Source organism: Dryobates pubescens, chromosome 15, assembly GCF_014839835.1.
Source record: "Dryobates pubescens isolate bDryPub1 chromosome 15, bDryPub1.pri, whole genome shotgun sequence".
NCBI lineage: Eukaryota > Metazoa > Chordata > Aves > Piciformes > Picidae > Dryobates > Dryobates pubescens.
This window is the reverse complement of record NC_071626.1, coordinates 23,718,017-23,744,382: the sequence shown is the minus strand read 5'-3', so window position 1 is coordinate 23,744,382 and position 26,366 is coordinate 23,718,017. Positions and strand designations below refer to the sequence as shown.

The 26,366-nt window shown below is 46.9% G+C and overlaps 2 protein-coding genes across 2 annotated transcripts in view; one reads left to right on the top strand and one right to left on the bottom strand.

Moving 5' to 3' along the window:
* The window catches only part of CALD1 (caldesmon 1), a 131,226-nt gene extending 124,509 nt beyond the window's left edge, over positions 1-6,717 (top strand). The window contains exons 11-15 of the mRNA XM_009902788.2: positions 379-516; positions 1,325-1,420; positions 5,159-5,236; positions 5,600-5,633; positions 6,656-6,717. Of these exons, the coding sequence (XP_009901090.2) occupies positions 379-516; positions 1,325-1,420; positions 5,159-5,236; positions 5,600-5,633; positions 6,656-6,684 (375 nt within the window). The 3' untranslated portion in view covers positions 6,685-6,717. The remainder of the gene's footprint in view (positions 1-378; positions 517-1,324; positions 1,421-5,158; positions 5,237-5,599; positions 5,634-6,655) is intronic.
* Positions 6,718-10,211: 3,494 nt separating this feature from the next.
* LOC104302298 (aldo-keto reductase family 1 member B7) lies at positions 10,212-25,025 on the bottom strand. Its single transcript, XM_009902789.2, has 10 exons — positions 24,944-25,025; positions 24,026-24,193; positions 22,832-22,948; positions 22,053-22,130; positions 18,693-18,815; positions 16,662-16,768; positions 15,499-15,580; positions 12,871-12,954; positions 10,908-10,990; positions 10,212-10,570 (listed from the first exon to the last, which is right to left on the bottom strand). The coding sequence occupies exons 1-10, from the start codon at positions 25,010-25,012 to the stop codon at positions 10,528-10,530; spliced, it is 954 nt and encodes a 317-aa protein (XP_009901091.2). The 5' UTR covers positions 25,013-25,025; the 3' UTR covers positions 10,212-10,527.
* Positions 25,026-26,366: the final 1,341 nt, after the last annotated feature.

The following is a 26,366-nucleotide window of genomic DNA, read 5'->3' as shown; positions in this document are numbered from 1 at the left end:
GTTTTGCCTTTTCTTTTTTTCCTTTCTTTTTCTTTTTTTCTTTAAGTTGCTTTTTTTAAATTTTTAAGCTGATTTTTTTGATAAATCAGCCTTGGAAAAGTTGTGTGCAGAGCTATGGTTTGCTATTAGCTTTAGAAGAAAGCCCAAAAAAATCTAAGTGTAGATTTCACAGCTGGCCACATCGAGGGTGCAACTGCAAATTAAAAGGAGGAGAGTCTTAGTGGCACCTTTCGAGCTGGCAACTCCTTTCCATCTTTGCATGATCATTGCCAGAGCCTCTTACAGCTGTTCCATCCCATAGCACTGCCCCACCAGTCCAAGTGCCTTGCAACTCCAGCTCTTATTACTAAACATCACTGGGCCTCAATTCTTCAGCAGGGCACAAAGGCTACAAGACCAGCGAGGGCTGCAGCCTCTGACCTTCACGTTCCAGCCGAGGGTGTCCGTAACATCAAGAGCATGTGGGAGAAAGGGAATGTTTTCTCATCACCCTCTGGGACAGGAACACCAAATAAGGTATGTGTCTACTTCTGTATTGTGATTATAAAGAATTATGTTATGGACCTGTCCTTGCCTTTCAGGTTCCCATAATTCAGCCTAGCTGCTTTTGTTGACAAGGCCAATGGCATCCTGGCCAGTATCAGGAATGGTGTGGACAGCAGGAGCAAGGAGGACACTCTGCCCTGTACTCAGCACTGGTTAGGCCACACCTTGAGTCATGTGTCCAGTTCTGGGCCCCTCAATTTAAGAAGGACATCGAGACACTTGAATGTGTCCAGAGAAGGGCAATGAGGCTGGGGAAAGGTCTGGAGCATAGCCCTGTGAGGAGAGGCTGAGGGAGCTGGGGTTGCTTACCCTGGAGAAGAGGCTCAGGGGAGACCTTATTGCTGTCTACAACTACCTGAAGGGAGATTGTAGCCAGGTGGGGGTTGGTCTCTTCTCCCAGGCAACTGGAGGTAAGGAGAAAGTTCTTCCCAAAAAGAGTAATGGGCCATTGGAATGTGCTGCTCAGGGAGGTGGTGGAGTCACCATCCCTGGAGGTGTTCAAGAGGGGATTGGATGTGGCACTTGGAGCCGTGGTTTAGTAGTCATGAGGTGTTGGGTGAGAGGTTGGACTTGATGATCTCTGAGATCTTTTCCAACCTTATTGATCCTATGATTCTGTGGGAGAGCTACAGAGCACACAGAATGATTATGAGCCAGCCATAGCCTCTGTGAGGACCTCTGTATTGTTTTTAGGTTGTTGTTTTGTTTTAGTCTAAATGGTGGAAAATACAGCAAAAGGTATTCTGAAAGTCTTCTGACCAGATTTATCGTTTTGCAGGAGACTGCTGGACTGAAGGTTGGTGTTTCCAGTCGTATCAATGAGTGGTTAACCAAGACCCCAGAGAGCAACAAATCACCTGCTCCAAAACCTTCTGTAAGTATCAATAGTTGGGTTCTCTCCTGGGGTAGAGGTGGTGACAGTGCTTCCTCAATCAACTGATGGTCTTTTGAGGAATGTTGCTGCATGACAGAGCAAGAGCAAATGGCCTCAAGTTGTGTCTGGGGAGGTTTAGATTGGATACTGAGAAAACTTTCTTTATTGACAGGGTTATAAAGTGGTGGAACAGGCTGCCTAGGGAAAGTGATTGAGTTAACATCCTTGGAAGTATTTAAAGACATATAGATGTGGCACTTAGTGACATGGTTAAGTGATGGACTTGGCAGTGCTAGGTTAATGGTTGGACTCAATAATCTTTTCTGACTTAAACTACTCTGTGATTCTAAATCCTCTCTTGGAAGTTCACAGAGAGCCTCTGGCTACTTAAGCCTGGGTAGTCAGCAAAGGGGGGAGATGAAACAGATCAGCTCTCACCCTTAAATTTCAGAGTGCTTTAAAAAGACAGTGCTCAGAGGATCACTTCTCTAGTAGAGAGGGACATTAATCTACCACCTGTGAAAGGCCTAACATTAATTTAGATGTTGTCAGCCACAGATCTTGGAAGAAATAATTATGCTTTGGCTCTTGCCCTGTAAAAATCTTCCAAGTGTATTTTTAACCCCAACTGAAATATTTTAATCCTTTCAGAGTCTAAATGTCATTTCTGTTGAAGGCTCTTTAGCATGCCCATTGCTTCAACAAGAATCAGAGTAGAACATGATATGAAAGTAATAAGCTGGGAGTGTGGGAAGCAGCATTGCGGATGTGGAAAGGAGCAGAAACAGGTAACTGTGGAGTGGAGAACAGCAGGGATGAGCAACTGGAGCTGTTAAGTGTCCATATTGAAGAAAGGCATCACTTGTGGTCTTAAAGATTCAATTTGGGGATTTTATTAAAGAACAAACTCCTTGCCATACCATTGTGTGGCTTCTTTCCCCCAGTCCACTTGCCCTTTGTAAAAGGTGCAGCCTTAAAAGTACTTCCTCAATTCATGCTCCCATTTGTCCCAAAGAGAAAGCTGAAATTTGGTGTGGTGTCCCTAGTGTCAGATTTTATTGGTGGCCACATGGAGACTGTGTCCTTGTGGATGTGAACACAACAATAAAATAAAATCAGTCATTGTGGTCACTGTAATTAATCATAGCTGCTGAGAAACAGCAAGCAATCTGCCTGGAGATTTTCCTGTCTTTCTTTTAAGTTGCATCTTTTAGATCACATAAAGCTAACCTCTTGCTTTCCCTTCAGTCAACTGTTTCTACTTGTGTCTTACCTTCCCTCTTTCTCAATAGATTCTTCTTTCTGCTTTCAATATCTCTGCTTGAAGGAACCTGCCCTGCTATTCCTCTTCTTTGAGAGTCTGTTTGCTAAGCTGGTCAGGTAAACCTGTTTATAATTGGCTGTGAAGTATGATGTACACCTGTAATGTGGGAGCTCTCCCTTGTATTTTTTTGGGTGGTGGGGTTTGTTTTGGTTGGTTGGTTGGTTGGTTTTTCAGCAGTTTAAATCTAAAGAAAACCTAGAATTTTGTCATTTGCAAATAACTTCCCATCCATCCCTCACATTCCATCAAAATGGTCTCTGGACATGATACCCGAACGTGTCCTGAGAAAGGCAACGATGCTAGTGAGAGGCCTTGAGCACAAGCCCTATGAGGAGAGGCTGGGGTTGCTTAGCCTGCAGAAGAGGAGGCTCAGGGGAGACCTTATTGCTGTCTACAATTACCTGAAGGGAGCTTGTAGCCAGGAAGGGGTTGGTCTCTTCTCCCAGGTAACCAGCACCAGAACAAGAGGACACAGTCTCAAGCAGTGCCAGGGGAGGTTTAGGCTGGAGGTGAGGAGAAAGTTCTTCCCAGAAAGAGTAATTTACCATTGGAATGTGCTGCCCAGGGAGTTGGTGGAGTCACCATCACTGGAAGTGCTTAAAAAGAGACTGGATGAGGCACTTGGTGCCATGTTTTTGTTGATTAGATGGTGTTGGATGATAGGTTGGACTCCATTATCTTGACAGTCTTTTCCAACCTGGTTAATTCTGTATTCTGTAACTCCCTGAAGGGAGGTTGTAGCCAGGTGGGGGTTGGTCTCTTCTCCCAGGCGACCTGCACCAGAACAAGAGGACACAGTCTCAAGCTGTGCCAGAGAAAGTTTAGTCTGGAGGTAAGGAGAAAGGTCTTCCCAGAAAGAGAGATTGGCCATTGGAATGTGCTGCCCAGGGAGGTGGTGGAGTCGCCATCCCTGGAGGTGATTGGACATGGCACTTGAAGCCACGGTTTAGTAGTCAGGAGGTGCTGGGTGATAGGTTGGACTTGATGACCTCTGAGGTCTTTTCCAACCTTATTGATTCTATGATTCTAGTATGTGCACAGCTGCTACCTTAGCATATGTCATGTTGATTTGTAGTCCTGCTTTTTCTCCAAGAGGCATCTTGAAAACTTTTGGGCTTTGCTAAAGTTTCCACATAGACTAATTTTCAGAGAATATTATTAGTTTTTAATGACTTTGCCTTGCTTGGGTTTGGTAGGGTTTTTTTCTGTCAGGCTAGTCACTGGTACATGTTCAGGGCTTAAAGAATGCAATGGAAATACAAATGGATATGAAGGACTCTCCAGTGTTAAATTCTGAAGGCTATATTTAAGATTGCAGAGGAGGATCTGCTTTTGTTTTAATGAAATATTTTGTTTCTGCTCTAAAATGACCAAGGCAAAAGTACTTCTGAATTTTTCCCTCACAGAAATCCTCCTTCTGAAGAAAATCTTTTTCTTCTACACATATTGAAACTGTTGTCTTTTAAAAACCTGATAGTCTGGCAACTTTCCACTGCACTCTCTAGTATGAACATAATAAGTTATGGTCAGTCTGTGCAATACTAAACAGGAGCGGGAAGACTGGGTTTGGTCATAAAGCATGTGTATGCATGGAGTCATTGCTAGACAATTGATAAACAATTGATAGACAACATAATATTTACCTCTGGTGGATGTTGCACAGTTTTTCTTATGAGAAAGCTGCATTTAAAAACTTCTATTTAAAAAACAAAACACAACAACAAAGGGAGTGGCAATGTGCTCTTGTGGCCAAGAAGGCCAATGCCATTCTGGGGTGGATTAGAAGGGCTGTGGTTAGTAGGTCAAGAGAGGTTCTCCTGCCCCTCTACTCTGCCCTGGTGAGGCCACAGCTGGAATACTGTGTCCAGTTCTGGGGCCCCTCAGTTCAAGAAGCACCTCAGGGAACTGCTTGAAAGAGTCCAGCCCAGAGCCACAGAAATGATGGAGTGGAACATCTTCCTTATGAGGAGAGACTGAGGGAGCTGAAGGCTCTTTAGCTTGGAGAGGAGGAGACTGTGGGTGACCTCATCCATGTTTGCAAACATGTGCAGGGTGAGTGCCCAGAGGATGGAGCCAGGCTCTGCTGGGTGATGCCCAATGACAGCACAAGGGGCAGTGGTGGAAGTTGAGGCATAGGAAGTTCCATGGATGCAGGAGGAAGGATTTTTTTCCCTGTGAGGGTGGCAGAGCACTGGAACAGGCTGCCCAGGGGGGCTGTGGACTCTCCCTCTCTGGAGATATTCAAGACCTGCTTGAATGTGTTTCTGTGTGATCTGCTCTAGGTGATGCTGCTCTGGCAGGAGGGTTGGACTGGATGATCTTTCAAGGTCCCTTCCAGCCTCTAACATTCAGTGATTCTGTGAAACCTGATCTAATGCTTGCTTCTGTTCTCTGGCATTAATTTCAAACTGCAGGATTTAAAACCTGGAGATGTCTCTGGCAAACGTAACCTCTGGGAGAAGCAGTCAGTTGAGAAGTCAGCTGCTTCTAAGGTAACAACACTTCAGTGCACTGTTAAAAGGATAGTACCTCTGTGGGAGGCTTTCTGTGGGGAAGGTGCTGCTTGCCTTCACATGGTCAGTCAGTTGGAATTAGACCTGTACAGGTCTTTTGTTACTAACCTGCCTTTTTATCTATAAAAGAAAGTACAGTGAGGTAGAGAAAGCCATGGGCAGGATGTAACTTCTGTATCTCTACATGGCAGAGCTATGTTGTGCATGGAGACTTGTGTTGTACCTCTCTCCTTTGCATGGAGTTGTTGTTTGTGGGTGGTTGGGGGCTTTTTTCCTTGTTATAAATACCTGTTTTTTCCCCATATTCAACTTTAATAATGGGTTATAACTTTTTTCAAACAGGTTTCAGCTATGGGGAAGAAATCAGAGACTAATGGTAAGTTATTCTAATACTATACCTGCACATTAAATAGAAATATTGCTTCATTTTCACATTGGCATATCCATAGCAGGCAGTTCTACAGCTGTTGATGTTGATGCTCCAAGCCCCACTTTTTCTTTTTCCTTTACCTTTCAAAAGCTCCATGGAAATGTCATAAAAACATGAATGTTTGAGAAATAAAGCAGAAATGGAAGATTTCAGTACTGCAGAGAAGGAGCCTTGGATCTGATCTTAAAACAGTGCCATTAAGTAATGGTTTAGCCTGTTGAAAATTCATCAGTGTTTGTTAAACAAATCCTTTGGCTGGGTGTGAGTCTCATGTGCAGTCACCCCTGTGTGGCTGGGGAGAGTGCAGCTCCCTGGTGCTTCTGGATGGGGAGCTCCTGAGCTTCCCTTGAGCTGCTAGCTGGGGCTGCCAGGTGCGAGAGGTGTGAGGACAGGCTGAGAGCATTGGGGTTATTCAGTCTGGAGAAGAGAAGGCTCTGAGGGTAGATCTCGTTGTGGCCTTCCAGTACCTGAAGGGGGCTACAAGAAAGCTGGGGAGGGACTTTTTAGGATGTTGGGTAGTGATAGGACTAGGGGGAATGGATCCAAGCTAGAGGAGGGGAGATTCAGATTGAATGTTAGGAAGAAGTTCTTCCACATGAAGATGGTGAGACACTGGAACAGGTTGCCCAGGGAGGTGGTGGAAGCCTCCTCCCTGGAGGTTTTGAAGGCCAGGCTGGATGTGGCTGTGAGCAACCTGCTGTAGTGAGAGGTGTCCCTGCCCATGGCAGCGGGGGTTGGAACTGGATGATCCTTGAGGTCCCTTCCAACCCTGACAGTTCTGTGATTGTGTGAAGTGCTGCTTGTCTTGTTGAAGACCACCTCTGAGCAATCCTAGTAGAGCAGAAGAGCATCCAGCTTGTGTCCTGCTGTCTCATCTGCTGTGTGTTAAACTAGAGCCATGCCTCCTCTGCGTTAGGGATGCATTGGGGCTATTTCAAGCCATCTTTAATCTTTCTCTTTCTCAGCAGGTTTGAGACAACTTGAGAAAGAACCGTAGTAGGCCACTACAGAAGCTGGACCACTTGGCTGGGGGGGAAGAAAAAAAGACTTAAAAAAAAAAAAAAAAAAGGAAAAAAACCAGAGGAAAAAAAGTGCTAAATTGTTCTTTTTATTTTTATGTTTATTTACCAAAATGTCTTTTTTTTTTGTTTCATTATCCCAGTTAAACCCATGTATATTAGCACTGTATTTAATAATCAGTCTAGACATTCATCATCATAGTACTGCCTTTGCACAAGAGCCTTTATTCCTACCAAACCCCATGCTGTGAAACAGAAGAGACTCTCCTACTGCGAGCCAGAACTACCTATGGCTCTGAAGAGGGATTTCAGCTGGCGTAAGAGGTCAACCCAAAACACATGCAAAAGGGAGTTGCTTTAAGAAAGGTGTGCAGTAAACCTTGGTTAACACAGAAGCCCTTTCTTTCTGCACTTTAGACAAAGGCATGGAAGAAATCTCTTTAGCTGACAATGTAATATTTTCTGTGAGTTGCCCATGTCATGAGAAATACTGCAGCAATAACCCTGTTTTGTTTGGTTTCTTTGATTTATATATGATTATTTTTAAGTATCAATTTTGGGTTTCTTTTTTTTCTGTACTAGTTTAAGTTAATACCTAAACCTGGATGATTATGTTAGCTGACAGTGGTACTGGTATTTTCTTTCTTTTGTTGTTAGTGGCTAGGAGTTGAATGCAATTTAGAGTATCTATACACACACAATAGCTTTACAAAGTTTAGCCTGGAGGCACTACTAATGGTAGAACGCTTGAAGCATTATATTTAGTGGTAAACAACACATAATTAGCTGAGATCACAGCTTTTCAAACAAACCAAACCACAAAGACAAGAACCCACACACTTGCCTGTAGTAAGGTTTCATGATTGCCATTAGAGGTGTGGTGAGATAAGTATTAAAAAGAAAACAAAAAAAAAAAATATTAAAGTTTAAATGTCAGTTGCCCAAGAGTGGGTAATTAAAAAGAAAGTATAGTTTTTAAAAGAGGAAAAGGTAAGGGGATAGAGGGTCAAAAATAGGTCACTTGTATAAAACCTTGGAGTTTAATTTATATAAAACTACCATAATTAAAAAGGACAGAAAAAAACCCCACCCAAACAACAACCAAACCAAAAAGCTAAACAAAGTTGGAGCTTGTTTCAAATGACTGCTCACTAAAGCTTGCCACCCAGTGGGGATGTGCACTTAAGCCCACCTGAAAGGAAGTAAACCTCTCCTTATAGTGCTTCTTTGTAACTCCCTCTCCCTCCTATCTTATCTACAGATGTTTTCATTTGTATATAGTAAACACATGGCTAGAAGGCTTCAGCTTGGTTTGACTTTACATGCCATACAGGTTAGCATTTGCATCCTACAGTGTATGGGTGGCATCAACTGAGCCACTGACGCAGCCCCTGGGCACGCTGCAAACAGCTCTGGTGTGCGTTGAACTGCCAGGATCCTCCTCTTCACCACTTCCATCTCTGACAGCATCTGACTTCTTCCTAAAGAAGGGTAATGTTATCTATTCAGCCCAAAGATGGACTCCCCTGCTTGGCTGAAACGTCTTGTTTCCATACAGAGATGCACATGGTTATCTGTAGGGGGTGAAACCCTGCCTGACGTTGTCTGTGAGTTGTCCTGGTTTTTGTCTGGGGGGTGGGTTTGTAAACGCTCCTCTCAGGCTTTCAAATACATCCAATAGCTGCAATAAAAAACTTGATTTGCTCAAACAATGTATTCTGAAACTGCATCCACAATAAATGGAATATTTCCATCAGCAGCCCCCTGTTTGTTAATGAGTAGGGATGAACCAGCTCCATCTGGGAGAGGAATTGTGCCAAGGCCACAGCTGCAAAGAAGCTCAAAGCATGTGTCACCAGATGTGCTAATTCTTCCCAGAAAGAGTAAGTGGCCATTGGGATGTGCTGCCCAGGGAGGTGGTGGAGTGACTGTCCCTGGAGGTGTTCAAAAAGGGTTTGGACGTGGCACTTCACAGTATCACAGTATCACCAAGGTTGGAAGAGACCTCAAAGGTCATTGAGTCCAACCTGTCACCACAGACCTCATGACTAGACCATGGCACCAAGTGCCACATCCAATCCCCTCTTGAACACCTCCAGGGACGGTGACTCCACCACCTCCCTGGGCAGCACATTCCAATGATGAATGACTCTCAGTGAAGAACTTTCTCCTAACTTCCAGCCTAAACTTCCCCTGGTGCAGCTTGAGACTGTGTCCTCTTGTTCTGGTGCTGGTTGCTAGAGAGATCAACCCCTTCCTGGCTACAACCACCTTTCAGGTAGTTGTAGAGAGCAATAAGGTCTCCCCTGAGCCTCCTCTTTTCCAGGCTAAACAACCCCAGCTCCCTCAGCCTCTCCTCACAGGGCTGTGCTCAAGGCCTCTCCCCAGCCTTGTTGCCCTTCTCTGGACACATTCAAGGGTCTCGATGTCCTTCTTAAACTGAGGAGCCCAGAACTGGACACAGGACTCAAGGTGTGGCCTAACCAATGCAGAGTCCAGGGGCACAATGACTTCCCTGCTCCTGCTGGCCACACTATTCCTGATGCAGGCCAGGATGCCATTGGCCTTCTTGGCCGCCTGGGCACACTGCTGGCTCATGTTTAGGCAGCTGTCAATCAGCACCCCCAGGTCCCTCTCTGTTTGTCAGCTCTCAGCCACTCTGACCCCAGCCTGTAGCTCTGCATGGGGTTGCTGTGGCCAAAGTGCAGCCCCTGGCACTTGGACTTGTTGAATGCCATCCTGTTGGACTCTGCCCATCTGTCCAGTTGGTCGAGGTCCCTCTGCAGAGCCCTTCTGCCCTTTAACTGACCAACACCTGCTCCCAACTTGGTGTCATCTGCAAACTTGCTGATGACTGACTCAATCCCCTCATCCATATCATCAGTGAAGATGGTAAAGAGGATGGGGCCCAGCACTGATCCCTGGGGCACACCACTGGTGCCTGGCTGCCAGCTGGCTGTGGCACCATTCACCACCACTCTCTGGGCTCAGCCTCCAGCCAGTTCCTAACCCAGCACAGAGTGCTGTGGTCCAAGCCACGAGCTGACAGCTTAGCCAGCAGTTTGCTGTGGGGGACGGTGTCAAAGGCCTTGCTGAAAGCCATGGTTTAGTTAGTCATGAGGTGTTGGGTGATAGGTTGGACTTGATGATCTGTGAGGTCTTTTCCAACCTTATTGATTCTATGAAAAGTTACAGCTTTGTTCTTTAGGCTCTAGCTAGCGTTACAGCCCTCTTTGGTACATAAGCCTCAAAGTAGTCTCTATGTATTGTCCTACTATCAGAGCTTATTTTTATCTGTATTGAAAAAAAATAAAATGGACTTCAGGCATGTTTGGATGGTAGGCTGATGAAGTTTATTTTTTTCTTTTTATAATGTATCATTAGGTTTGTTGCTTAATCAAACTTTATTCAGAAAAGATGTTTAAAGCATTCACATGCTAAAAATCACAAGCACGTAAAAAAGCAAAGCAGTAAAAGAGCAGCAACACATGAACCATTTGGACCACAGTGGAAAATAATGTATGAAAAAAACCCATTCATTGAGCATGTCTTTAATTAAGGAAGACAAGGGGGAAAAGGAAATGAAGAAACATTGTCTTGTTTACTGTTAATCAAAACCAGGTTTCTGCTAAGCATCTTTAGAGAAGGCCCAGCCCTACTGCTGCATTCTTACGCCAGCTGGTGGTCTCCTCTTAAAAAGAGGAGGAGAAGTGACTGCTCATAATGACTGTCAAGTACAAAAGAAGAAGTCAAGACCAAGCCTTGGAGTAGACATCTGGTCTGGAAGGAGTTACATGGAGATCTTGCAGAACCCACAGACATTAATAGTCTATTTTGAATGGGTAGTCCTTGTGATTGGCAGCCCTGAGAAGAGAAAGAACTGGTTAAGTACTGGAGGAAGTATCTTCAGCAGCATTTATTTCCCTGCTGCAGTCCCCCTCCCCCTCTACTCAAATTTTGCTGCTCTGATTAAAACTTAATGCAGGCTTGTGAGCAAGGACATGATACACTGAGATGCTGAAAGGGATGCTGTCAATGAACCTCCCTCCTGATGTCTGTTTCAAGACATGTTTTGTTACCTGGGGTCCAGGGAGTAAGATAGGAGCTCTGCCTGGTTTTGGCCGTGTCTTTTCAAGATATATGTGATGAAAATACAGATAGAGATAGATCTAGTGGAAAATAAGGCTAATAAGGCACTTACTGGACCACTGGAACTGCCCTCCAGTTCCTGTTGAAGGTGAGGATGACATCCATCTCCTTTTTAGAGAGCTCAAAGTCAAACACCTAGCAGGGAATAAAACAAAACAAAGAGCTCTTTGCTACTTAGGCTCATGACTTGTTAGCTGCTATGTGTGGTTCCTGCATCTGTGATTTAAGGTGGGAATGTCCTGCATCCCTTCTAATCACAGTTAAGAAACCATCATCATCATCATCATAAAACAGGTTGGATTATCACCCAGTGAAAGACCAATGTACCCTTGACGTGTCCTTTTCTCTCTGAAGTGGTGTTTATTGGAATGTCTTACAGTTCTGAGCTGAGCTGAATGCAAGCACCACTGTAGTTTGTGCTGTAACACACAGACAGAAAGCCTGAAGTGTTAAGGATGGGTACTCAGTATGTCACAAATACTGGAAACAGTAGTGAGGTGCTGCTGTGTGTCCCAACAGCCACCAAGAAGCTGGTGAAAGCTCTAGAGCATAAGTCTTGTGAGGGGTGGCTGGGGGGGACTGTGGTTGTTTAGCCTGGAGAAAAGGAGGCTCAAGGAAAACCTGAACGGAGGGTGCAGCGAGGCGAATGCCAGTCTATTCTCCAAGTGACAGGACAAGGGGAAATGGCCTCAGGTTTCCCCAGGGGAGGCTTAGCTAGGTTGTTAGGGAAAAAGCCTTTACAGAAAAGGTTATGAGGCACTGGAACAAACTGCTCATAACCCCTGAAGGTATTTTTAAAGCAGGTAGATTTGGCAGTTACTGACATAGCTTAGTGGTGGACATGGCAGTGACAGGTTAACAGTTGGGATCTATGATCTTCAAGGTCTTTTCTACCCTAAACAATTCTATGATTCTAAATATTTCTGCTGCAACAGAGAACTACTGGCTACCAACTGCAAATAGTTGTCTCTCACTTAATTCATAGAATAGAATAGATTAGAATAGACCAGACCAGGTTGGAAAAGACCTTTGAGATCATCGAGTCCGATGTATCATCGAATCATAGAATCAACAAGGTCTGAAAAGACCTCAGAGATCATCAAGTCCAACCTGTCACCCAACACCTCATGACTACTAAACCATGGCACCAAGTGCCACATCCACACCTTTTTTGAACACCTCCAGGGATGGTGATTCCACCGCTTCCCTGGGCAGCACATTCCAGTGGCCAATTACTCTTTATGGGAAGAACTTCTTCCTAACATCCAGCCTAAACTTCCCCTGGCACAGCTTGAGACTGTGTCCTCTTGTTCTGGTGCTGGTTGCCTGGGAGAAGAGACCAACCCCCACCTGGCTACAACCTCCTTTCAGGTAGTTGCAGACAGCAAGAAGGTCTCCCCTGAGCCTCCTCTTCTCCAGGCTAAGCAACCCCAGCTCCCTCAGCCTCTCCTCACAGGGCTGTGCTCCAGACCTCTCCCCAGCCTCACTGCCCTTCTCTGAGCACATTCAAGTATCTCAGTGTCCTTCTTAAATTGATCATCTAAGAAAGCTTGCTGGTGGCTCATGGGAGAACTAAGTCCAAAAGGTATCAGACTGAACTGAAGTTAACACCAGAATACCATCTAAGATGCCCGGCTTCGTGGGCAAGCATCCAGTTGAATCTCCCAGACAAAGGGAACTAAAACCTCTAAGTGAGGCATAAATCATAATGGGTCTGGTGTTTACAGTTGATTCCTTTACACCCTAAAGAGGGACAAGTCCAAATCTAGGATTCCCTTTCCTGGGCACAGCAGAGCTCACACCACCTTGGTGTAAGCCATTTCTCTCCTGGCAGGAATGAAAGGCTTTTCCTCAGAGAACAAGCACAGACGGTTAGGCAGTGCCGAAGCCTAATGTTTAAGTCTCTGGCTCCTTTTCCAATGCCTCTTCAGCACTGCTTGGAAGCACAGAGGAGATACAGCTGTGAGTGCCTATCCTGTTACAAAAGGCAGCAGCATTCCCAGTGAAAACTTCACCTTGATGTTCTCCTGCACACGCTGGGGCTTGTCGGACTTGGGTATGACAATCATGTCTCTCTGAATAAGAAACCGGATCAAAACCTAGGAAAGGACAAGGAGGAGCATGAGCACGGGGGGGGGGGGGGGGGGGGGGAGGGCAAGAAATCTGTTCCAATACAATTTTATGTTCCCTCTTACCTTTACTATATTTTTTATTATACAAACCAATTTCTTTTAGTTTATTTTTTCCCCTCTACAGCCATCTTCACCCTTTGGAAGACTCCACCCCTTTGTACACAGGAGTATGATGTTCCAGCATGTGGTGGGTTGAAAATTCCCCTCCCTACCCCCCCCCCCCCCATATATTAAATTGCCAGACCAGCTCAGTTGGAAGCAAATGAAGCTGTATTTGCAAGCAAAACTACAATCTACAATGGAATGCAAGGAATATGTACAAAATATCCAGGATTCACAATAGTGTCAGTATTTACAATTGATGAACAGCACAATAACACCCCCTGGCCAAAAAAAGCCAGGGGAGATTACAGCTTCCCATTCCCTGCCCCTTTCCCTCTACCTTCCTGTACACAAGGGACAAGAGAAAGTGCAGAGAGTTATTTGTTAGAGTTAGCCAAAACAAGGCAATGCAGCCAAGGTCAGCAGAAACAAGCAGAAGCATCAGCCAGAGAGAAAGTTAGTTTACCTCTCTAAGCTTTATGGCAGGTATCTGTCCAATGGGACTGTTTAGTACTAATAGAATAGAATAGAATAGACCAGACCAGGTTGGAAAAGACTTTTGAGATCATCAAGTCCAACCTATCACCCAACACCATCTAATCAACTAAACCATGGCACCAAGTGCCACATCCAGTCTCTTCTTAAACACCTCCAGTGATGGGGACTCCACGACCTCCCTGGGCAGCACATTCCAATGGCCAGTCTCTCTTTCTAGGAAGAACTTCTTCCTAACATCCAGCCTAAACCTCCCCTGGCACAGTTTGAGACTGTGTCCTCTTGTTCTGGTGCTGGTTGCCTGGGAGAAGAGACCAGCCCCCACCTGGCTACAACCTCCCTTCGGGTAGTTGTAGACAGCAAGAAGGTCTCCCCTGAGCCTCCCCTTCTCCAGGCTAAACAACCCCAGCTCCCTCAGCCTCTCCTCACAGGGCTGTGCTCCAAACCCCTCCCCAGCCTCGTTGCCCTTCTCTGGACATGTTCAAGAGTCTCAATGTCCTTCTTAAACTGAGGAGCCCAGAACTGGACACAGGACTCAAGGTGTGGCCTAACCAGTGCTGAGTACAGGGCACAATGACCTCCCTGCTCCTGCTGGCCACACTATTCCTGATGCAGGCCAGGATGCCATTTGCCCTCTTGGCCACCTGTGCACACTGCTGGCTCATGTTCTGCTGCTGTCAACCAGTACCCCCAGGTCCCTTTCTGCCTGGCTGCTCTCCAGCCACTCTGTCTCCAGCCTGTAGCACTGCATGGGACTGTAATGGGATTACAGATTTCTTTGGGCTCTCAGGAAGTACCTCACCTAGGTGAAGCTTTCTGGAATGTGTAAAAGGAGTAACATATCTACAGATTACTCCCCCCCCACTCAAAATAGGACTGTTGCATGCAATTCTTGTCCTGCTCTGTCCCTCTTAAAATATGACTACATTTGAGCATGTGGGTTCGTTTGAAGTGCAGTTTCTGCACACCCAACTCAAGAACTCATTTGAGTGACTAGCAACTAATTGCATCTGGAGTAATCAAGCAGGCTTCAATGGTTGGACTTGGTGATCCTGAGGGTCTTTTCCAACCTGAATGTTTCTGTGATTCTCTGTGAGCACAAGCAAACAGGGAGCAATCCAGCGAGTCTGTGAATTACAGGACTTATCTGAAGAGTAACTTAGCTTGAGAAAGGAATAAGCAGTTGGCTTGATGATCTGTAAGTAAATTGCTTAATAGATTGTGGCTCAGTTGGTAGCACATAAGACCCTTAATGGGAAGGTTGTGAGTTCAAGCCTGCAGTGGGCAGTAGTGACAGGTTGGACTTGATGATCTTTGAGGTCTCTTCCAACCTTAGTGATACTGAATACTGAATTTCAAGAAGGAAATAAGGGGAGATTTAGATTACAGTGGAAGGAGGTTCTCAGGAAGCAAGCACTTCTGTCTGGGAGCTGAAGAAATTTCCCTGTAGGAAATAACCCTGAGGCAGGCATGTACTGATCAGCCCCATCCCAAAACTCAGCACTGAAGAGCTCTTAGAAAATACAGAAATCACAGAATCACAGAAACATTCAGGTTGGAAAAGAGCCTCAGGATCACCAAGTCCAACCCAGAACCCTACTCTGCAAGGTTCACCCCTAAACCATAGCCCCAAGCACCACATCCAAACCACCTTTAAACACATCCAGCCTTGGGGACTCCACCACATCCCTTCCAATGCCTAATCAGTCTTGCTGGGAAAAATAATGCTTCCTAATGTCCAGGAGTACCTGGTAACTCTGCATGCTGGTAAGAACTAGGGGAATACAAAGAGTCAAGTGCAGCTCAGCCTTGTTGCATTGGATCCCCAGAGAAGGCAGCATCTGCTAGGACTTCCCATCAGCTTGTAACAAGGTGTGAGGAGGAGGCATAGTTGGCCCTAACAATCCCACTTACCTGGGCAGGGGATTTCTTATGTCTGGCTGCAATCTCTTTAATTTGGGGATCTTCCAGCAGTGTAGGTTCCCCTGGTTTGGCCCTTTTAAAATTAAAAAAAAGCCAGGACATTGATGTTAGGAAGAGATTAGCATCACTGCAGGAAGCCTGATGCTTTGTGTCACATAATCTGCAACAGAGCAGCAGCATTTTTCTCATAATCCCTGAATCATTTACACAGACTCAAGGGGCAAAATGCATTAGGACCAGAGGGACCTGGACAACCTGGAGAGGTGGCCCAGGTGAACCTCATAAAGTTCAACAAGAGCAAATACAGGGTTCTGCACCTGGGCTGGAACAATCCTCACTGTCAATACAGACCTGGGGTGGGGTGGGGTGGGGTGGGGTGGGGTGGGGTGGGGTGGGAGGGTGGGAGGGCAGCATTGAACTGATAGAAAGCAGCCCCGAGGAAAAGGACTTGGGGGTGCTGGTGGATGAGAAGCTGGACGTGAGCAGGCAGTGTGAGCTTGCAGCACAGAAGGCAAATCACTTCTTGGACTGCATCACAAAAAAAATGTGTGGCCAGCAGAGCCAGAGAAGTGACTCTGCCACTTTGCTCTGCTCTGGTGAGACCTCACCTGGAGTACTGTGTGCAGATTTGGAGCCCTCAATGTAGGAAGGACATGGACCTGATGGAGAGGGTCCAGAGGAGGGACACAAAAATGATCAGGGCATTGGAGCTCCTCTGCTATGAGGACAGGCTGAGGGAGCTGGGGGTGTTCAGCACAGAGAAGAGGAGGCTCTGGGGAGACCAAATAGCAGCTTTCCAGTACCTGAGGGGGGCTACAAGAAGGATGGAGAGAGACTGTTTGCAAAGACCTGCAGGGACAGGACCAGGAGCAATGGCTTCAAACTAGAGAAGAGCAGATTTAGATTGGATATCAGGAAGAAGTTCTTCACTATGAGGGTGGTGGAACACTGGAACAGGTTGCCCAGAGATGTGGTTGAGGCTCCTTCCCTGGTGATATCCAAGGTGAGGCTTGATGAGGCTCTGGGCAACCTGATCTAGTTGAGGATGTCCCTGTGGACTGAGGGGGGGTTGGACGGGACGACCTTTGGAGGCCCCTTCTGGCCTGGACCATTCTATGATTGTATGATCTGTGAAGGCTGCAGTGCTTGCTTACCATGGGCGGTTAGGAGAGCCAAGGGGGCTGAAAGCAGTCACAACAATCCCTTTGGATTTACAGTACTTGACCAGCTTTTCCTGGGTGAGGTACGGATGGCATTCGATCTGCAAGCACAGAAACATGGTAGTTGATGCAGAGGCAGGCTGCACTGGGCTCCAGAGCGTAGCCCTTTCGTTCCTCTTGAGTCACAGAAAATATGAAGGCTCCCAATATGAGATTACAATCTATTTTATCAAACAGCTGTTAAATGTCACAGCAATCCAGAGGGCTAGTGCAGAGGGCAGGGCTTCCTCATGCTACATATTGCACAAGGATAGTAAGGCATGGATTAGAAGACTCAAAATGCTGTCTCAGAATTGGGGGAAATCAGCCTTCCTGGACTACGGCAGAGCAGGATTGCATCTTTAGAGGGCCAGCTCAGAATGCCTGAAGTTTAGTCTCTGCTCTGAGCCACCCAAACTCTCCTCTCCTTAAGGAGTCTCCCTAATCTCTGAAGAAGCCTGGAGAAATGAGTTTCCTTAGGTTAGCTCAGATCATGTTGTGACCAGATATTCAGGCAAGACATCCTTTAACTGGAAACAGTAGGAGCCTTCACAGGGATGGGTGCTGGTCAGCTTGCCACAAGCCAGAGTATGACCACAAGGCTACATCTACACTGCAGAATGTGGCACCATGCACACATCTAGATGGTTCTAAATGCTATGGCTTTGCTGCCAGCCATGGTGGCATAAAATCCATGTTCAGCAGTTCATTTAGACCTGAGCTAGATTAGAGATCTACTGTAATGACAGTGTGTGGCACAGGTACACACATGGAGAAACAAAGTGGAACCAAAGCCTGAAGTTCTTTAATCTGTTGAAGTTGGTGCTGCTTTTAACATGGAGATAGTTAGGTCCATCCCCACCAGAACTTTATAATCCTCTGTAAAATTTTCCCAAGATAGAATAAAATAGAACAGAATAAAATAGAACAGAACAGAACAGAATAGAATAGAATAGAATAGAATAGAATAGAATAGAATAGAATAGAATAAACCAGGTTGGAAAAGACCTTCAGGATCATCAAGTCCAACCTATCACCCAACACCATCTAATCAACTAAACCATGGCACCAAGTGCCTCATCCAGGCTCTTCCTAAACACTTCCAGTGATGGTGACTCCACTTGTGTTAAGCCTGGCTGGTGCATAGGCTGGCCCCCAGCCCAGCACCACAGCACCTTGCCGGCACAGGATCCAGCACAGAGATTTCCCTGGCCATTCCTAACCCAGCAGACACAGGCATTCAGCATGCTCAGCTGAGTACAAAGTCTCCCATGGAACAAAGTCAGAAGGTCCTGATGCATCGACTGTCCTGTGATTTCATTCATGAAGTACATGGGAAGAAATTCCTTGCTCTAATATGACACAGGTCAACCCTCCTTTTGATAAGGAAGTTTAGAGAAATGGTTTATTTTATGTTGGAAAGTACAGTGAATGAGTTGAGCATTCCTGTACATTCCAGTGCCTCATTCCCATGTCAGTGGGGTAGCTTGCAGTGGGGGGGCTTTAGCTGGTTATCCCAGAGCTGGCAGAAATGGAAAAGTGGCAACTTGGGCTGTGATATTGTGACCACAGATATTCAAGTCCAAGCAGTACCTGAAAGTATGAAAGAGGACCTGTAGCAGAAAGTTGCAAGGTCCTAGACAGGGTAATAGATATCTTTATTGTTTTCTACTGTCTAAAAATGAAATATTCTCATCTGTGATACGCACAATCCACACTGGTTTGTGTGATTTTACTTAAACCTCCACTGCATTATACACACACAAGTCTATAAACATTTTTCCTGTTGAGGACCTTGTTGGTTAAAACCCATCAAGACTGACACCATACTGCAGCCTCTCAGGGAACCAGAGGTCCCTAGTGCTTTGCAAGATCTATCCATGGCACCAAAGTTATTTAAAAGTCAGTCTTAGAGCTGAAGTGTGGCATGAATGTGTTTAGGAATATTCCAGGCTTAGCTGACATCAGTAGAACTAAAGATCTTACCTGATTATTGACTGGCTTGTACTTCAGTCCTGGCTTGTTCAAGAGTCTTTCAATCTGCTCATGGTTGAAGTTGGAGATACCAATGGCTTTTACCAGACCACAGTCCACCAGCTCTTCCATGGCCTAATGAGTAAGGACAACCAATCTGTGTTTATAAGGTGTTATTGCTGTCAACTACACAATGTTATTTCCCTAAACCTAGTGACAAAATCACAGACAACTAGATGGATAAGGAACTGGCTTGATGGCCGCACCCAAAGGGTGGCTGTCCATGGGTCCATGTCCCAGTGGAGCCCAGGGACAAGCGGAGTCCCTCAGGGATCAGTCCTGGGACCAGGCTTGTTCAACATCTGTGTGGGTGCCATGGACAGTGGCATTGAATGCACCCTCAGGAGGTTTGCTGATGACACCAAGCTGTGTGGTGCAGTAGACAGCTGGAGGGAAGGATCCATCCAGAGGGACCTTGACAGGCTGGAGAGGTGGGCACAAGCCAACCTCAGGAGGTTCAACAAGACCAAGGGCAGGGTCCTGCATGGCTGTGCAGGGACTGATTGAAAAGCAGCCCTGAGGAGAGAGACTTGGGGGTGCTGGGGGAGGAGAAGCTCAACAGGAGCTCTCAGTGTGCACTTGCAGCCCAGAAAGCCAACCAGAGCCTCGGCTGCATCAAGAGAAGTGTGGCCAGCAGGGCAAGGGAGGTGATTCTGCCCCTCTACTCAGACCCCACCTGGACTACTGTGTCCAGTTCTGGAGCCCCTATTACAAGAGGGATCTGGAGGTGCTGGAAGGTGTCCAGAGAAGGGCCACAAGGATGAGCAGAGGGCTGGAGCACCTCTCCTATGAGGACAGACTGAAGGAGTTGGGGCTGTTCAGTCTGGAGAAAAGAAGGCTCCCAGGTGACCTAATTGTGGCCTTCCAGTATCTGAAGGGGGCTCCAAGAAGGCTGGGGAGGGACTTGTCAGGATGTCAGGTAGTGATAGGACTAGGGGGAATGGAATGAAGCTGGAGGTGGGGAGATTCAGGCTGGAGGTGAGGAGGAAGTTCTTCACCATGAGAGTGGTGAAGCCCTGGAATGAGTTGTCCAGGGAGGTGGTTGGGGCGCCGTCCCTGGAGGTGTTTAAGTCCAGGCTGGCTGAGGCTCTGGCCAGCCTGATCTAGTGTGGGGTGTCCCTGCCCATGGCAGGGGGGTTGGAACTAGAGGATCCTTGTGGTTCCTTCCAACCCTGACTGATTCTGTGATTCTGTGAACTAACACCAGGATAAAAAAAAAAATTTAAAAAGGTATGTCAAATCATAATTAAGAAATACCTCTTGGCAACTTGTATTACCTGTACAGAGTCATAGAATGCTTTGGGTTGGAAGGGGCCCCCTAAATGTCATCTAGTCCCCCTCTGCTGTCAGCAGGGACATCCTCATCTAGATCAGGGTGCCCAGAGCCCTGTGGAGCCTCACCTCGACTGTCTCCAGGGTGAGGAGCTTTAGTTCCCTTGTAGATGGGAAACTAATACAAGAAGCATGGCTTGCCCAACCCTTTTGTAGTTGCAAGCAAAATTCTTCTTGCTTTGGCTTCTCTGAGGGTCACGTTACCAGAGCTAAAAAAGTAAGGAAGACTCCTCCACCTCCTCCCCTGCTTGCACACTACCTCTGAGTTTGCCAGGAGGGTGTTGGCTTAAGCTCATTTGCTTCAAAATTCTTCCCCACAATTGCTCTTGTATTAATTCTGCCCCTGTACTCAGCACTGGCTGGGCCACACCTTGAGTCCTGTGTCCAGTTCTGAGTCCCTCAATTTAAGAAGCACATTGAGACAATTGAACGTGTCCAGAGAAGGGCAACGAGGCTGGGGAGAGGCCTGGAGCACAGCCCTGTGAGGAGAGGCTGAGGGAGCTGCAGTAGTTTACCCTGGAGAAAAGGCGGCTCAGGGGAGACCTTCTTGCTGTCTACAGCTACCTGAAGGGAGGCTGTAGCCAGGTGGAGACTGGTCTCTTCTCCCAGGCAACCAGCACCAGAACAAAAGAATACATAGAATACATACACAGAATAAACCAGGTTGGAAGAGACCTTCAAGATCATCGCGTCCAACCCATCAACCAATCCAACACCACCCAAACAACTAACCCACGGCACCAAGCACCCCATCAAGTCTTCTCCTGAAAACCTCCAGTGATGGCGACTCCACCACCTCCCCAGGCAGCCCATTCCAATGGGCAATCACTCTTTCTGTATAGAACTTTTTCCTAACATCCAGCCTGAACCTCCCCTGGCGCAGCCTGAGACTGTGTCCTCTTGTTCTGGTACTGCTTGCCTGGGAGAAGAGACCAACATCCGTCTGTCTACAACCTCCCTTCAGGTAGTTGTAGAGAGCAATAAGGTCACCCCTGAGTCTCCTCTTCTCCAGGCTAAGCAACCCCAGCTCCCTCAGCCTCTCCTCGTAGGGCTTATGTTCCAAACCCCTCACCAACTTTGTTGCTCTTCTCTGAACTCGTTCCAGCAAGTCAACCTCCTTCCTAAACTGAGGGGCCCAGAACTGGACACAGGACTCAAGGTGTGGCCTAACCAGTGCAGTGTACAAGGGCAGAATGACCTCCCTGCTCCTGCTGGCCACACTGTTCCTGATGCAGGCCAGGATGCCATTGGCCCTCTTAGCTGCCTGGGCACACTGCAAAGAGGACACAGTCTCAAGCTGTGCCAGGAGAAGTTAAGACTGGAGGTGAGGAGAAAGTTCTTCCCAGAAAGAGTAATTGGCCATTGGGATGTGCTGCCCAGGGAGGTGGTGGAGTCATCATCCCTGGAGGTGTTCAAAAAGGATTGGATGTGGCACTTGGAGCCATGGTTTAGTAGTCAGGAGGTGCTGGGTGAGAGGTTGCACTTGATGATCTTTGAGGTCTTTTCCAACCTTATTGATTCTATGAATTCCCAGAGCTGCAGCATCACAGAGGTGGTGATAGCCAGAGCAGACCCTGAATCCTCTCAGTCCCCAAGGACAGGAGGATGGCAGGGCAGCCCCCGATGCCAACAGCCAGCACTGGAAAGCGTGAGACTTGCCTCGCTGTATGACACATGCAGTGAATTAACTGCCACACCCAGCTTAAGATACGCTTGAATACATTGTGTGCATTCAAATACTACTTTAATGACAGCATCTACAGTGCTGATAGCTTTCTCCTCTTTAGGCTTAATAACTAAGACACCCCTCTTGCTCCCCAGAACAAGAGGTAGCTGCAGCTCTGCTCATTCAGGTTACAGAGAATAATTCTGTGTGACTGTGCTCCGTAACTCGAACTATCCCCTAATTTCATCCTGCATGCAGACCTCTGCTCCATCTTTCTTGCTGACACCTACTTTAAAGAGCAAGCATTAACTTACCTCCCATGTGTCCAGAAAATCTGTCTCACTGGGGATAATCATACCCTTATCATCTGCAGGAAGCAGCTCCTCGCCAGCCTGTTATTTGGAGGCAGAAAGCACAGACACTTTAGGTTGTGTAGTCTACTCTTTGCTAGCACTTCTGGCTGCAGGTTGGCACAGGTTGTTTAAGCCTGTTACTTAACTGAAAAATGATGCATTTTCATCAGTACTCTCCTCTGGATGAGGGCCATGTTTCTACAGATCAATCTCTGCATACAGAGTGGGAATTAGTAGCGGTTATGTAACCTGGGCAGATCCAGAGACAAAGGAACAGAACCTCCCTGCCTTTCATTCCAGAGTTTCTGTTTGTTTTACACAGGTGTGGGCTGAGGAAAGAAGCAGCACATTCTTTTTTTGCATTGTGCTTCACTTTTCACTGTTGGTTACTCCATATCAAGCAAACATCTCCAAGCCCTGAGGTGTTCAGACTGCTCTGCTGCCACAGTCTCAAATTTCACCATTCTGTGCTGATTTCAGTTTCCAGGAGGATCCATGAGGCTCATCAGCAGTGCTCATACCTGTGACTTCCTTGCTGCAAAAGGCTTGCAAAGGCAAACCTACATGGAAAGCATAGCACTGCTTAATTAGTGGCTGAATGATGGCTGCTGCCAGGTTCAGGGGAGAACCAAACAAACCACAGCACATCACAGCTGCATAATGAAGATGGTCACAGCATAGATGAGTGAATGCACTGTTTCTAGCCAGGGAAGGGTAAGAGGGATGTAGAGCAGCTGTACCTTGAATCCCATGGGGTAGTGCATCAGGTAGAGGTCAAGGTAGTCCAGTTGCAGGGCAGCAAGGCTCTTCTTGCATGCTACCTTAACCATGGACTTCTCATGAAAGGTATTCCACAGCTGTAAGAAGAAACCAAACCTGACCATGACTCTACAGCTCCCATAGTACAGAGCAAGGGACAGAAGCTTCTCCCTTGATGGTCTGGGAGGACAACTCCTTCCCCACTTACTCAGTGCATGCTTAAGAAAAGGATGCCAGTACTTTAATGGTAAGGTAGGACAAACATATCACAAATGAAGGGAGCCAGTTGTGAGGGCGGACAGTCTGTGTTCCCGCTTATGAGAAGAGCTTCTCAGAAACAAACATAACACTCTTTCAGCTGTACTTCACACAGCAAAGCTTGTTAGTGGTTGAATTAATCTTTTTTAGCCTGCATTTTGAGTCTTTAGCTGCTCATAGTTACCCATCCATTCCATCCTTTTAAACTGTCCACACAGAACTGTGTCAATTTTACTCCACTTTTGAAATGAAGATGCAAGTTGTTTAAATAGAAGAAATTTCAAGTATTCTTCAAATGAAAACTTGCTCTTCAGAAAGAAATAAAAAATGAAGAGTATGTGGAACAGTTTAGTTAAACTCAATGTTTTCTGGGCTTGCTGGTAAAAAGCCCCAAGTCATAAGTATTTTAGCTGAAATGTTTCTTTTTTTGGTAAAGAGCATTGCTGAGACAAGTGAATGAAATAAAGAAATGGTGTAAATACTTTCAAGACTTAAGACTGAAGTCCTCAACTTTCCTTTTCCCTTTCAGGCTTACATTTTATACATGACAACAGTTTTAAGTGTCTTGCACACCAGTAACTAGCACAGCACCTTTGAATTTGGACATCCATCTCTTCATTTCTTCCCCCCCCCCCGATCTCTCTAGGGGGCATGAACTTTCAGTAAGTCACTTAATGGCTACAGGGAAGTTCTTAGATCAGCAACAGCCTTTCTATATCCTTTCTATACCTAACCTTTCATATCCTTTCTATGTTGTCAGTGATTCCTGATAAAGCTCAGTCCAAAGTTGTAGCACACAAGACAACCACGATGTGAATGATGGAGAAGGGAGTATGTCCTTCTGTCATTCTACAGCTGGAACAACTTTTTCTCTCTGAGAAAAGCTAAATGCCCCCTGTAATCCTGCATCCTTTTACCTTAGTGACAATGAAGAGGTCTTCCCGTTTCACAGCCCCCTCCTTGATCTTCTGCTGGACTGCATTCCCTATTTCATTTTCATTCTGGTAGAAGTAGGCGCAATCAAAGAGACGGTAGCCTGCATCAATAGCATACTTCACCACTTCTTCCACCTTTCCTGGAGGAGCCTGAAAACAAACACAATCAAACCATAAGCACTTGCGGCTGTGACAGCTCCCCGAGGTCCCTATTTTCAGCTACTGCTGGGCTTTCCTTGTGACTAGCATCGAAGCTGCGCTCCGACTTTCGAGTCAGACAGCATTTTGGTAGGACAAGTACAGAAAGAAGTTAATTGCTGCAAGACATTTTGACTCTGCCATTTCCAGCAGCGTAATGTCCGGCATCGTTTCTCCTTATGTGTCGCCCAGTAATTTTCTTTATTTTCGCCAAGCCCTTCCACATAACTGCAGTTCGGCGGCGCAGGGCTCTTGCCAAAGCGGTGACCGCACCCCGGGGTCTGCGAGCCGGTGGGGCCGGGCCAGGCAGCCTCCGGCGCAATTTACTTCTGCCTCTTTTGTGTTGCTTTCGTCTTCTGCTCCTCCTCCTCCTCTTTCTTTTGCCCGCCTCCTCTTTCTTCAGCACCTGGTTTAGGGGGTGCTGCCTGGTTTTCTTTGCTTTTTTGCTAGCGGAACTCCCCGCGTCCCGGGCCGCGCCGCCTGGCAGCCCTCCCGGTTACACAAGCGGCCACGATCCCGCGCCGACAGCGCTGCGAGTGGGCGGCGAGACCGGCGCCGTCCACGGCTCCCCAGGCAGTAAGGCAGCTCCGCGGCAGCGGGCACCCCGCGTTTGGTCGTGGTTCTCTTTTATTTCTGTTCGTCTTCGCATCTCACTCCTCACACACACACAGAGAACCCACCCCACGACCCTCCCCGGGGTACCTGCCAAGTGCCCAGCCCCAGCATGGGCATCTTCATCTTGTTGCTAAGCTCGACGCAGGGGCTCGCCATGGTGTCCGTGGATGTCTGTTTCTCTCTCTCTCTGTGCTTGCCCGCCGCGATGCGAAGCACTTTTCAAGGCGCGGAGCCGACCCGCCTTGGTCAACGCCCGTCCGGGTCCCATCCCCGTTCTGCCCTCCGGTCCCGTCCCCTCGTCCCGTCTCTCCCCGCCTCCGCTGGGGTTTCCTCAGATGTGAGGCACAGGATGTCCCCTCTTTGGAGGTTTTGGTTGGCTACAGAAGCCTGATGCTAAGCGGGTCGGTTTGGTTTTGCACCGGACAAACTATTAGCAGGCGCCTCAGCAGTGAATTTAACACTTCACCATTTGCTCTTCTGTAGAGGAGAGAGGCTGATGGGTGCCAGGTGAACTGCTGTCTGGAGTGGCAGGATCATAGAATTGTTATGGTTGGAAGAGATCTTAAATATAGTCAAGTCCAGCTGACAACTCAGCACCGCTTGTGGCAATGGGTGTCTGGGTGGTTGAAGGATTTTCTCAGTAAGTCTCCAGTAGTGACAAATGGACTGAAATTTCTATCTTTTGTCCTAGAAGATCTTGGGCTTGCTTTCTGTTGGCAAAGGAATTTCATTCAAAGGGAGCATGGTCTTACCTTGACAGAGATTCTGAGGTCGCAGTCTTTGCAGAGGGGTGGGATCACACTGTCCTTCCAGCAGGACCCTTGCATCAGTCCATGGGTTCAGCACTGGTTCCCTGTGCTTAGTTAACATTTCAGCTAGCATTAGTGGAGTGTTGGAGGCTGCACAAGGGATACATGATCACCATTTATTTACAGGTAGTGCTTTATTCCAAATAACCTCTCCTGCTTTCTATCTAGTCTCAATTTAGGAAAGATGTTGAGTTGCTGGAACATGTCCAGGGAAGGGCAGCAAGGCTGGGGAGAGGTCTGGAGCACAGCCATGTGAGGAGAGGCTGAGGGAGCTGGGGTTGCTTAGCCTAGAGAAGAGGAGGCTCAGGGAAGACCTTATTGCTCTCGTCAACTACCTGAAAGGAGGTTGTAGCCAGGTGGGGGTTGGTCTCTTCTCTCAGGCAACCAGCACCAGAACAAGAGGACACAGTCTCAAGCTGCACCAGGGGAGGTTTAGGCTGGAGGTTAGGAAGAAGTTCTTCATAGAAAAAGTGATTTGCCATTGAAATGTGCTGCCCATGAGGTGGTGGAGTCACCATCACTGGAGGTGTTTAGGAAGAGACTGGATGGGGTGCTTGGTGCCATGGTTTAGTTGATTTGATGGTGTTGGGTGATAGATTGGACTTGATGATCTCAAAGGTCTTTTCCAACCTGGCTAATTGTAGACTAGTCTAGTCTAGCCTATTGTAAAATGCATTCAGAGGGCTGATATTTAAAGGCTG